General features: G+C 45.1%; 1 protein-coding gene across 7 annotated transcripts in view; it reads left to right on the top strand.

Moving 5' to 3' along the window:
• Nucleotides 1-13303, top strand: part of RPH3A (rabphilin 3A) — a 265480-nt gene that overhangs the window by 245591 nt on the left and 6586 nt on the right. For all 7 annotated transcript variants that reach the window (XM_072802595.1, XM_072802592.1, XM_072802591.1 and 4 more), the window contains 5 exons: nucleotides 1023-1132; nucleotides 5375-5501; nucleotides 8541-8597; nucleotides 9276-9430; nucleotides 13072-13153. In XM_072802595.1, coding sequence (XP_072658696.1) covers nucleotides 1023-1132; nucleotides 5375-5501; nucleotides 8541-8597; nucleotides 9276-9430; nucleotides 13072-13153 — 531 coding nt within the window. The remainder of the gene's footprint in view (nucleotides 1-1022; nucleotides 1133-5374; nucleotides 5502-8540; nucleotides 8598-9275; nucleotides 9431-13071; nucleotides 13154-13303) is intronic.

The following is a 13303-nucleotide window of genomic DNA, read 5'->3' on the forward strand; positions in this document are numbered from 1 at the left end:
CTGTCCCACCCACCATTCCCTCTCCTTCCAGCTCGCTCACCTGCATGTCACTACCTTGCTCTGGGGAAGGACGATGGAACTAATTCTCCTCTCTTTGGTTTGACCCACTCAGAGCCCAGGGCTAGAGATGAAGGGGGACTTTCCTGGATTTTATTTTCTGCTTTGTTGTGTTCATTGGACATACATGTCCTAAAAAACAAGGGCAGCTGTACACTTGGTTGCATGATCTTGGAGAAATGGCTGTTAAAAATCTCTGCAAGTATGAAATGCCCCATAACACAAAGAGTACACACATGCGTGCGTTCACACACACAGTCTCTCACTCTTTGTTTGGATCAAGAAAGGAGAGTCCCTCACCTGGCCATGGCCAAACTGTGAAGTGTTTGGCCACTATTCATTCTAACTCCCCACTGACTTTGCTTTTCCTCAAGACTCTCTACTTTGCTCACTTCTGAATCCAAGCTTTCTTTGCCAAAGTGTCCAGTGAGCCATTTACATGTTAGTACGAATTAGATTTGTCACCAGGCCACTTCTTCTGGATATAGTGTATTTTTAGCTGTCTTTCTTAGAGTAAAATGAAAGCCTCGTCCCCTGAGGACTTTCAGGCATGAAGGATGCTATTTCGTAACACAAGAAACTATTTCAATACCTCCCAGAAACTGTTTCTTCACTGCCTATAAGTGGGTGACTCTTTATTTCTGCCTTTCTAGCCCATAAATTGTACTTTTTTTTTTCATCAAAGGAGGATGTCTCTGCTTTTTAATATAAAGTTCAAAGAGAGGGCTCAGCACATGGAGGGAGGGGTGGCCCAGTGTCCAGCAATGATGATGGTCATAGCCAGCATTGGGGACCCTCCACTAACAGAAAGCATACTTGGGGAGCAACTGAGCCCCCGGACACTTGTGAGAGGAGTAGACTATTACATCACCCACCCACCGCCCCAAGTCAACCCAAAGGATGGATGGGGCTGCAGGGCTGGCTCTCTACCAAGGCAGCTGTCTGTGCATCTCTCTGGGCTCTAGTCCAACAAGCTTCGTACAAAAACCCTGCGGAACACCCGGAACCCTGTCTGGAATGAGACCCTTGTCTATCATGGCATCACAGATGAGGACATGCAGAGGAAGACCCTCAGGTACTTGCTGGGCGGGGGGCAGAGAGGAGGCCAAAGCTGGGCAGATTGAGATGTGCAGCTGCCAGAGGCCGCTCTTTAAAACATACCTGCATAGTTTTTTCTTTCTTTCTTTCTTCTACAAAAATTGTGTATGTTTCCAGTAGAAACTTTTGAACATACAGATACACAAAAATCTTAACATCTTGGTGTCTGGACGTTCAGGTTGCATCTGTATGTATTTGTGTGTGTGCATTTACATAGGTGTGCAAAAGATTCTTATAAAATTAAGCATTTCTAAAAATGGACCATTCTAATAATTAATCAGCCTCCCTTAACAATATATTGATGCCATTTTATATTCTCCTATAGTGTTTTGTTAAACTTCATTTTTAATTATGTAATAAGTAAATACATTTTTCTTGTAAAAAATAATAGAAAAGGCAAAGCTTCTTTTAAATGTTTTCCACAGGGGTGCCTGAGTGGCTCAGGCTGTGGAGTGTCTGCCTTTGGCCCAGGTCATGATCTCAGGGTCCTGGCATCCAGCCCAGCATCGGACTCCCTGATCAATGCAGAGTTTGCTTCTCTCTCTCCCTCCACCCCTCCCCCAGCTCTCTCTCTCTCTCTCTTCTGCTCTCCTCCCAAATAAATAAAATATTTTTTAAAAAATTAAAAAAGATAAACGTTAGTCTCCTCCACCAGTCTGGGGTGAGCGAGTGACTACAGGCATATTCCTACTACTTTGAGTGTGTGCATATTCCTATTACTGTTTACAATGCAAAAAGTATCACACTGTATAGATCTGGAACTTTTCTCTTTTTTTTTTTTTTTTGGAACTTTTCTCTTAATGATATCTCTTGGAGTTGTAACCATGGGAAGATATTTATATCTGCCTAATATTTGACTGCTTCAGAGTATCACGCAGAAAGGTTTATCCCAGATTTTTAAAAATGTTTTATAATGAAATATTACAAATATAAAAGTGTAAACATAATAAAACAAAGATCCACAAACTCAATACTCAGTCTTTCAGAGAATCTTAATATTTTTCTCTATGCACTTTGGCTTTTTAAATTGTTATTTTCAAGAAAGAAAGCATTTCAGATGCAGAACTGAAGCCTCTCTTGAATGCCCCCTCCCCCCTTTTCTCCCTTCCTCTTCTGGGCTAAACACCATACTGAAATTTATGGGAGTCATTCCCAAGGGTGTTTCAGCTACATGATTATGTATCAATAAACAATGATGGTATTGTCTGGCATGGTTTTAAAATTTTTAAGGATTATTCATTTATTTGAAAGAGAGAAAGAGTGGTGGGGAGGGACAGAGGGAGAAGGAGAATCTCAAGCAGACCCCTCTCTGAGTAGGGTGCCTGACATAGGGCTTGATCTCACAACCCAGAGATCAGGACCTGAGCTGAAATCAGGAGTTGGGACACTTGACGAACTGAGCCACCCGGGAACCCCAGGCGTGTTTTTAAACTTTATGTAAATATTTATCAGTTGATTCAGGCAGTGCCCAGTGGAAGGACATTTAGTTTTTTTCCAGCTTCTCTGTTTTACAAAGTTGCAACAAGCATCCATGTGTATATACTAGTGTTTCCTTAGGATAGAAGCTAAAGGGTAACATTTGTTGGATGATAGTACATGTTTGTTTTTTTACAAGTCATACAAACTGCTTTTTAAATTGGCTTCTCCATGTACATTCCCACCCACTACACCATAATTCTAAGTAAACATTTTTATTGCAGGGTAACATCCATTTAGAAAAATACACACATAAAAACTCTACAGATTGATGAGTTTTTGCAAAGTGAACATACTGGGATCTGAGAACAGAACATTCCCAGTCTACAGACACCCTGCCCCGGTGCCATCCCTCTAGTGAGGACCTTCCCCTCGGGGTGTTCACTATCTAACTTCTAAAGGACAAATGAACTCAGTCTGGTTTTGTTCTTTACATAAATGGAATGGTAGAGCATGACTCTTTTGTGTCTGTCTTCTTTCACTTAATATTGTATTTGATACTTGCCCAAGTTGTGTGTAGCTGTAGATTGTTGATTCTTGTCACTCTATTTTTTTTAGGATTTATTCATTTATTTGAGAGAGAGAGAGAGCACACTGGGGTGAGAGGGACAAAGGATAAGGGAGGGAAAGAATCCCAAGCAAACTCCTTGCTGAGCACAGAACCCAATGAGGGGCTTGATCCCATGACCTCAAGATCATGACCTGAGCCATCAAGAATTGGACATTCAACAAATTGAGCCATTGAGACACCCCATCTTATCACTCTGTAGTATCCGATTGTGCAATTATACCACACTTTTATTTATTCATTCTACTGTTAATGGACATTTGGTTGGTTTTCATTTGGAAGCTATTATAATAGTACTGCTAGGAAATTCTAGTGATATTGTATTATGCATGATTTTCTTTCTAGGAGTGTAAAGGTTGAATCATAGTGTATATATATATGTTCAGCTTTAATAGAAACTGACAATTTTCCATAGCAATTATAGCACTTGACACTCCTCCCAGCAATGTACAAGAGTCCCAGTTCCTCCACAACCTCATCAATACTTTTTCATTTTGGCTTTTCTGGCAGGTATATAGTGGTGTTGCATTTTGGTTCTGCCTTGCCCTGTTGACTAATCACAACACTATTTTCCATATATAGAGTTACATTTTTATGGTTATTTCATGATTTTCTTAAGTAATTCCCCCTTATAGAATACATACATTATTTCTGCTTTTTCACAACTAGAAACATAAAGGGGATAATCATCTTTGTTAAATATTTTTACACTTCTTATGTCTTTGAGATAAATTCCTAGAACTGGCATTGTTGGTTCAAAAATGATGTTTATTAAGTCTTTGGAGGCACACTGATTGCCCTGCAGAGGGAGGGGATTGGCTACGTGCTCACCAGCCAAGTAGAGACAATTTTCTCGCCCTCCAACACTTCAAACATTGTTCAATAAATGTTGATGGTCAAGGGGGAAGATAACATTAAGTCCCTGCCTGTCCCCTAGACTGCCAGGAGGACACATCCTTCCTTCCCTTTGGTGTATGTCAGACTGAATTATGTTGTGACTAGTCCTTTTGGCTTCCTGAGGGACCTTTCCATGACCTGCCCTTTCTCTGTGTGCCTCTCTTCTACTCAGTGCTGTGCAGAGTAGATAACAAAGGGCAATATAGTGTTTGAGGATTCACAGAGACCTGGATTCAAATCCTGATTCTGCTCCTTACCAGGGAAAAAGTATTCAGCCTCTCTGGGCTCCAGTCTCCTCTTTAAAGTGAGAAACCCAGATGTTTGCATGGAGGACAAATTAAAGGAGAGGTTAACTAAGCTCCTGGCCTAACTTTGCAAAAGACGATGCTCGAATGGCCATAAAGTATTCCTTAATCACCGGGGAACTGTAAATTAAAACTACAGTGAGATACTATTGCTCACTCAGAAAGACTAAAATTAAAGACTGACAAAGTCAAAGTTAGCAAAAATGCTTGAGCTGTTGGTGGGGTCTAATTGGTAGAACCACTCTGGAAAACTGTTTAGAAGTTTCTACTGAAGCTAAACTTCTGTGTAGCTGTGACTCAGCATTTCCATCCCTAGGAAGATACACATAGAAATATATCCATGTACATACAAAAAGATTCAGATGTGGATGTTCTGTGGCAGCTTTATTTCTAATAGTTCAAAGCTAGAAATAAGCCAAAACTAAATGCCCATAAGTAGCAGAAGTATTATGGTATAGTTACACAACGGAATACTATACAGCAGTGAAAAGGACAAATTACTATAGACATGGATGAAGCTCACTGACGTAATGCTGAACAGAAGAAACCAAGCATAAAAGAAGACATACTACCTCATTTTATTTATATGAGGGTCCAAAACAAGATAATATGAATCTTGCCAGAGGCCAAGATAGTGGTTATCTTTAAGGGAGGTCATGACTAGACCAGGAGGGTCTTCCAGGAGCCAGAATGTTCTACATCCTGATCTGGATGGTGGTTACATCGGTGTATGGATATGCAAAAACTCAGCAGGCTATAAATTTAAGATTTGGGCACATTGCTGCTTATAAGTTACACTGTAATAAAGAAGAAACAGAGTACTTGTTTGTTGTAGTAGTAGTGTAGTGCTTGAAACTGAAATATTCCTATGCACATTAAGCATGCCCTGCCAGTATCAATCATAGCCCTTGGTATACAGTAGTTGCTCAATATAAGCTCTTCATTCTCTCCCCACCCCTTATGTTGATCTCAGGATCTCTGTCTGTGATGAGGACAAATTTGGCCATAACGAGTTTATCGGTGAGACCAGATTTTCACTCAAGAAACTGAAGCCCAACCAGAAAAAGAACTTCAATATCTGTCTGGAGCGAGTGATCCCAGTGAGTGCCTTTACCCAGAGGGTGTGATGGGGAAGAAGGGTTGGGGGGCTGGGGCCTTCCTCTGGGCCTGTGAAGGGGGTGATAGATCGGCAGGGGGCCTGACAGTAGAGGTGGGAGGGAGAGTTCAGGTCAGAACACGGGGGTTGCATCCCAGCCCTGCCTTTTTACTAACCCTGTGCCAGCATCACTTCTCTGACGTCAGAGTCCTCCTGGGTGAAACTGGGAATGGCCATGTGGTGTGGCAGTGTGGCCTGCCTGGATTCAAAGCCTGGCTCTACCACTTTCCTGCTCCCTGGTCTTGGCCAAGGGTCTGAACTCTTCTGAGCTTCGGTTTTTCTTGTCTACAAAATGGGTGTTATAACAGGATTTGTGCCAGAGGAGGGTCGTATGAAAGATATAATCAGAACAGAACCTAGTGTATAATAAGGACTCATAAATTAACTGTTGTTATCAGAGAAAATAGTTCTGCCTTGCTCACTTTTGTCCGTCGTGAATTCATAAAGCACCATGCAGGTCTACAGGGAGCCAGACTCCCTGGATCTGAATCTCAGGCCCTGCGACTTATAATCTGAGCCAAATTATTTAACCTCTCAAGGCCTTAGTTCTCTCGCCGTCAGATGGAATAATGTAGACACCAACTTCTTAGAGTCTTCTAAGGATTAATGTGGGAGTACAGATAAAGCACTGAAGCTGTAACTGCTAGGTGGGGTGCTCGCCTTTTGGGAAAGAACAGGAACCAAACCAAAGCTCTCCAATTGGGCTGTACCTCAAAATCAACTGGAGATTTGTATTTTGATTTTTTTATAGTTTAATGTATTTTAATAGCAGACTCGCAGGAACAGCACAAGAGACAGACAACATTAAAAACATGTATTTGCATGTAGGACAACTCAGAAAAGTACAGTGAATGTCTAGTCGCTGGAATCTACTGTATGATATAAATATCACAAACACCAATTAGCTGCCATCAATAAGAAATCTACTTGTTTAAAATAATAAAATAAAATAAAATTCCAAATGCTGGCATTGTCTAGAAAAATATAACAGATTTATTTATGACCATTATAAAGTTGAACCTACTAAAAGGTATTTACTGGAACTGACTTGCATTCATGCTTTAGGTCCCCACATTTGTTAAAAATTCACACACATGGAAGAAAAAACATCTAACGTTCTGAACTACTGATAACAGGAAGAAAAAAAATTTTTTTTTAAAGAATGAGGTGTTTTCCATCATAGTGGAATCTTAAGCGTGTTCTTCATGTGGTGGCGTGCCAGCTGGATGTCTTTTGGCACAGTGGTTACACGTTTGGCATGGAGAGCCCACAGACTGGTGTCTTTAGAAAGATCCAGCAGGTAGGCTCCCTTGCTTCCTGCAAAGCACCCATAGCCACACTCTGGAAGCACAGATCTCTTTTGAGGTCCTGCACAATTTCCCACACCAGACGCTGGAAAGGAAGTTTGTGAATCAGAAGTTCAGTGGATTTCTGATAATGTCTAATTTCACGGAGGGCCACGGTGCCAGGCCTGTAACGATGAGGTTTCTTCATCCCTTCTGTAGAGGGTGAGGTCTTGTGAGTGGCTTTTGTAGCCAGTTGCTTCCTCTGTGCTTTACCACTGGCCGATTTGTGGGCAGTACGTGCCACGGCCCAGAGACCTCCTTAATTCCCCTCCTTCTCCGTGGCTGGAGACGGTGCTGGTGCTGGTGTCAGCGAGCCGTGGTGGCTGCCGACACAGTTCTCAACTGGAGATTTTTAAACGAGAGCTTTACAAACTAAGATTTGTGGGGATCTCCCTGGAGATCCTGACTTAGTGAGATAGGGTGGGACCCACCAATCTGTATTTTTAGGGATAATCCAATCTGCCCCTTTTACATACAGGCCAGCTTGGGCCCAGAGAGGCCAGTAAGCTGGCAAGGTCATACCACAAGTCAGTGGCTGTGCTCTCCAGCACCAGCCAGAGCCCAGCTCCCTTGCAACCACCAGGGCTCCTGCTCCCCCTGGGCAGCGGGCCAGCTCCCCATGGGGACACTGTCGGGGGGGCAGGAGGGGAAATCCTGCAGCATCCTCCCACCAGATGGCCAGCCCAGGGCTAGAATATCTGTATGCCACACCGTATTTGTGTAGCACAAGCAAAAGAACAAGACACTACAAAGCAAATTACAAAGAGCTATTTACACCATACCCCAGGCTCCAAATAAATCATCAAGAGTGAAGCATTTCCTCTGGGCCTTTGCCTGTAACAGTTGTTTCTTCAAGCACCCCCTTCCATCCCTCAGTCCATGAGTCAAGTTGGTCAGGACAGTGGCCGGGCCCCCATCTCGGTTGTCAGCTCCTGAGTCTGCCCATCTTGCTATGGGGGTGCAGCCAGCCCCAAAGGCACGAAGGTGGCAGGGCAGGCAGAGACCCGGAGCAGCCATGAGACCCTGCTGCTCATCTCTTTTGCTCTTTGCCCTTAACCTTCCCATCACCAACTCTGCCCACCAAGGGCAGGGGCCTCATAAGTGCTATGTCCTCTTATTCTGGATCTCAGTTGTCCTCATCCCTAAAGTGGGGAGGTTGGATTTAGTCACTGCTTTTCACATAGTGTTTCCCCCAGAGCCCTAGAATCCCCCAAAAGGACCTTAGGAGCCATAGGGGAAGAAGTAGCTTGTGGCTCAGACCCAAGATCCCTGGGCCACTTCTACCAAAACAGATGAAATCTTATCCATTTTATGTATAAGGCACTCTGTCACTTGTTGGCTGTGTGACCTTGGGCAAGTGGCTTACCCACTCTGATCCTCAGTCTCCTCATCTGTAAAATGGGTTAGTAATACATCCTAGGTCATAGGCTGGTGTGCATTAACATGGTCTGTCAAATGGTCAACGTTATATAAACTTTACCTAAAAGGGGAAAAGCTGGAGGGCCGAGAAGCTTGGAGAATCCACCCTCATGGCTCTGGATGTTAATGGAAGGGTGAGGGTTTTCTGGTCCTTCTTATGTAGGGAGATGAGCCTCATAAACTCATGTTATCCTTCCTTTCTGTTTCCTTCCTCTAAGATGAAGCGTGCTGGAACCACCGGGTCAGCCCGAGGCATGGCCCTTTATGAGGAGGAGGTGAGCACTGAGTAGGGTATTGAAGCTACGGTTGGGGTCCACCATCACACTTTTTTCCCCCTCCTGACCCCTTTCTTATTCTTTCTCCTAAAACCAGTTGCCTGTCCTCAGTTTACCATGAGAGAGGTACCCTTGCCCAAGGCATTAGAACATGAGATCAAGTGGATGCTCTTCCCACCTGGAGCCCCCGTAGTGGGGAAAGGCCACCCTCTCACACCCTTGAGTTCCCGCATCTTGTTGGCAGAAGCTCTGCTGGCAGTTCGTCAGGACCAGAGCGATGCCACCCTCCCTCCCTCTGGGGTGACATAGGGCAGGCTGCCAGAGGCTGGGGTTGGGCTACTTGTTTGTGCTGTTTGTCTAGGGCCCTCGTGCAACCCTAGGGACTGTAATTGTGAGAAGACTGGTTGACTCAGGCAAATATGAGCTCAGAGTCACACTGGAACTCAGGACTCTATGTCTAAGTGGGAGTAAAGCCCCCCACCCTCATGTGCCTTGGCCTTCCACCAGTGTTGCTGTCACCACTTGCGGCTCCCTGAGACTGCTGTTCGTGGTGCTGAGCACTCTGTGGCAGGCCAGCTCCTCCTACTGTCCACAGGCTCCTCCCTAATGCTCGCCATCCATCCAGCTGCATGGCCTCCTCCCCTTCCTGGGCCCACATGCCCTCTTCTCCTACTGCAGCAGGTGGAACGTATTGGTGACATAGAGGAACGCGGCAAGATCCTGGTGTCCCTTATGTACAGCACACAGCAGGGAGGCCTCATCGTGGGCATTATACGCTGTGTGCACCTGGCCGCCATGGACGCCAATGGCTACTCAGATCCGTTCGTCAAGCTGTGAGTCATTGGGAATGTGAATGGACCCCAGAGGGAGCCCTAGATCCTTGCAAAGGGAGAACCAGAGCCCTTCCCCAAGATCATTGAACATTGAGGCCCAGAGAGGGAAATGAGCCTGCCCAAGGTCATACAGTGAGACGATGCCCAGAACTGGCTAGATTAGGAGTCTGGAGTCTCCGATAGTCAGACTGGTGTGTCACTCACCCATAGGAGGAGTTTTGTGGGCTCTGTCTCCTCTGGTGGGAGAGAGGCAGTCAATGAGATTGCAGTTACCCCATTTGGAGCCCCCTAGAATCAGCAGCATGTCTCTCCAGGAGTCCAGAGCCCCACCACCAAAGAAGCAATCCAGCTTTTTCCAGATGCAGTCTGGAAATGCTCAAAGAAAAAGGCCTTAGACGTTGGGCTATTCCCATAATCTCCACCATGGGGAGTCAGAGAGACATGTTATTTGTGTGAGTCCAGAGCCTCTGGAATGATGCCACAATGGGATTCAACAGACAAGGGCTTCACTAGTGGAAATGCCTGAGTGAGGGAGCTGAGAGAGCTGTTACACCGCCATGTGAGTCTGACTCACGTGAGCAGAGGGGAGAGACAAGGGCCAGTGGAAGCACCCCGGATGCAAGTGCGGCAAGGCCATCAGAGTCCTCAAGGCCAAACCCAGCCCTCAGATAAGTCCCCTGTCTCCTAAGAGCGGGACCACTGTAATATTCCTGCCCCTTCACTCCTCAGCAGGGAGCAGGGCCTTGGCACGAACAGGGTTGGGTTTCCAAGTGCAGCTGCCAGAGCCTCAGCCAGGTATGCTCTAGCTTGAGGTCTGCCCAGCACATTCTCACGGCCACCACTGAATCAAACGTGGGGTTCCACTCCCATCGCTGCCAGCCGCTAGCCATATAACTATAAGCAAATTTTCATAATCGCTCCAAACCTCAGATTCTTCATTGGCATAATGGAGACGGTTTCTAATTATTTCCAAGAATGGGCACGAGACATAAGGCTCAAATAAGATCTCATATAGAAAGCAATTAGAAATGTGCCTGGTACAGAAATATTTGGCTACTCTCAATGGAATTCTCCATTGCCTTGTGGCAGCTATCTGTGTGTTTCTGTGGATATAGTTGAAAGCCTGGGCTCTGGGTCCAGACTGCCTGGGTTTGAATCTTAGAGCCAACAGCCTTCAGTACTCTCTACCTGTGTGACCTTTGGCTGGTGCCTTCATATCTCTGGGCCTTGATGGCCTCATTTGTAAAATGGGAAGAATAATCTTGGTCATTAGGTTAAGAGGCGGACACCAAGGCTAAATGAGATGTGCAAGAGATTTATTGGGGGAAATGCCTGTGAAGAAAAGCTAAGAGGGAGCCAGAGGAGGACCAGAGGGAAAGCAGATAGGGAGGAGAGGGCTGGGAGGATGGCTAAGCAGGAAAAGTCTTAGATTGCAGTACGGTTCTGGGGAAGTTTCAGCTCAGGTGATGGGGAATGTTTGAGTGCCAAGTCACTCATTGGAGGAGCCCTGCATCTTCTGGCAGCGGGGCTGCCTCCTGCCCCTGCCAGCCCAGGTACTGGCTGGGAGCAGCCAGGGGCCAGCGCAGCCACAGTGAGAACATAGTGATGAGTTTGGAACCCAGTACCCAGTCCATTTTGCCCCTAGAGCTGGAGATCTGAGAGAAGCATTGTCATTGGGTCTGGTACATAGTAAGTGCTCAATAAGTATCTGCCATTATGGTTATAAATCACTACCACTGCTATTCCTACTCATGGCAAAGAGTGTTTATTGATGTTCCTTCCAGCCTGGGAGACCTTCCCTTCCACTGTCTACCTCTCATAATAGAATGCAGTGCTCCCCTTAAGGTCATGGCTAAAGATCAGGCCAGGGTGGACTTGGTTCCGATTTTCTTTGAATGAGGATTTAGTGAACAAAAGAATGCATGAGTCAGGGATGAATTTGATTTCTAGGGGTAACTGCACTTTGTTTTCTCATGTGATCCAAAAAAGAAAATTAGCTCATAGGTGGCTGTCCTCACTCTATTTCATCCCAGCCACATGCAGACTGTTTTTCTCAAATAATTCTCCCTACCACCCCTTCTCCCATCCACCCGTCCCTGCAGAGGAAGTAGCAATCCTGTGGTCACCAGGAAAACAGCTGCCCTGGTGGTCATTGTGGGAAAAGCTAACAGAAGGCCGTTAATCTGTTTATGATCAAATAAAGATTTTTAAAATCAAAATTGCCCTTTATCTTTGCTGAGCACTTCATAATTTTCATTCTCCCCTTTGGTTTCTTCTTTAAAATTGTCCTCAAGGGGCACCTGGGTGGCTCAGTTGGTTAAGTGTCTGCCTTGGGCTCAGGTCATGATCCCAGGGTTCTGGGATAGAGCCCTGCATAGGGCTCCTTGCTCAGCAGGGTGTCTGCTTCTCCCTCTTTCTCTGCTGCTCCCCCTGCTTGTGCTTTCTCTCTCTCTCTCTCTCTCAAATAAATAAATTAAAATAAAATAATAAAACTGTCCTCAAGGCATTGTGAGGTACAGGCTTCCAGCCATGGAATGAATGAATCACAGGGATGAAGGCACAGCATAGAGAATATAGTCAATGGTATTGCAATAGTGCTGCATGATAATGGTGTCTACCCTTGTGGCGAGCACAGTATAAGAACAGAGTTGTCAAATCACTGTGTTGTATACCTGAAACTAATGTAGTATTGTGTGTCCACTATGCTTCAATAAAAATAAGTAAATAAAATAAGTTATACTCAAAAGCAGTTCTGTAAGTGAGGGGAAAAAAATGTTTGCCCTCTTTACAGATTGGGAAACTGAGGCATGCCGAAGCTACATTTACATTCAAAGTTTCCCAGCTAGTGGCAGCTTTAATCAGAATCCTTATGTCTCAACTCTTAAGAGGCTTGGGCCCATTTTATTTATTTGCTCAGAAAATATTGATCAAGCACCTACCATGTGCCAGGCACTGTGCCTTCACTGGGGAAGAGCCTTCCAGCCAGAGGAAACGGTATGTGCAAAGGCCCTGAGGTGGAAAGGATAGTGAATGGGAGTGGGGTGAAGAGCATAGCATAAGACTAGGCTGGGCTGGAGCAAGGACCCAATATGCAGAGCCTTAAAAGCCACATCAAGGATTTTGAACTTTTTCCTGAGATCAAAGGGAAGCCACTGAATAGTTTGAGGAGGCTTGATTGTAAACAGATTTTTTGCATCTTCTCCTTTCTGTCTGTACAGTCACAGCCTCATCAGGACTTGGGGCAGCCTAAGGGGTAATTGTGCAACTCTAGGCACCACCATCTAGGCTTTCAATCAGATCCAATGGGACAAAGTATTGGCTAAGAGCACCAACTCGAGGCAACCACTGGTTTGAGTCCCCAGCTGTGTGACCTGAGGCACATGTCTCAACTTCTCTGGATGCTCAATTTCCTTGCACATAAAATGAGTGGTTGTAGCTCTACCACTGGGGTTTGTTGAGAAAGAAATATCCCCAAGGTGCTTATTGCAGTGCCCGGTAGATACACATTGGCCATTGTTAATGTTGATTCAGTTTCTGATTTGTTCAGTTATTCTCCTGACATGGGAAGGAGCCTTTGGGCTCAAGAGGCTGCTCTTATTTATTACACTTCCTCCACAATAGCATCTCTTGTCTCCTTTCAGCTGGCTGAAACCGGACATGGGAAAGAAAGCCAAACATAAGACCCAAATAAAGAAGAAAACCTTGAATCCCGAATTTAATGAGGTAAGGCTGCCCCATTTTTGTCATGCTCTGAGATATTTCCTGTGTGTGAGAAAGGAACAAGCTCCCTACTAGAAAGTTATAAAGCACATCAAAAAAGCTTTCTCAGGCACCTGGATGGCTCAGTGGTTGAGCGTCTGCCTTTGGCTCAGG

This window comes from Canis lupus, chromosome 27 (assembly GCF_048164855.1).
Source record: "Canis lupus baileyi chromosome 27, mCanLup2.hap1, whole genome shotgun sequence".
Taxonomy (NCBI): domain Eukaryota; kingdom Metazoa; phylum Chordata; class Mammalia; order Carnivora; family Canidae; genus Canis; species Canis lupus.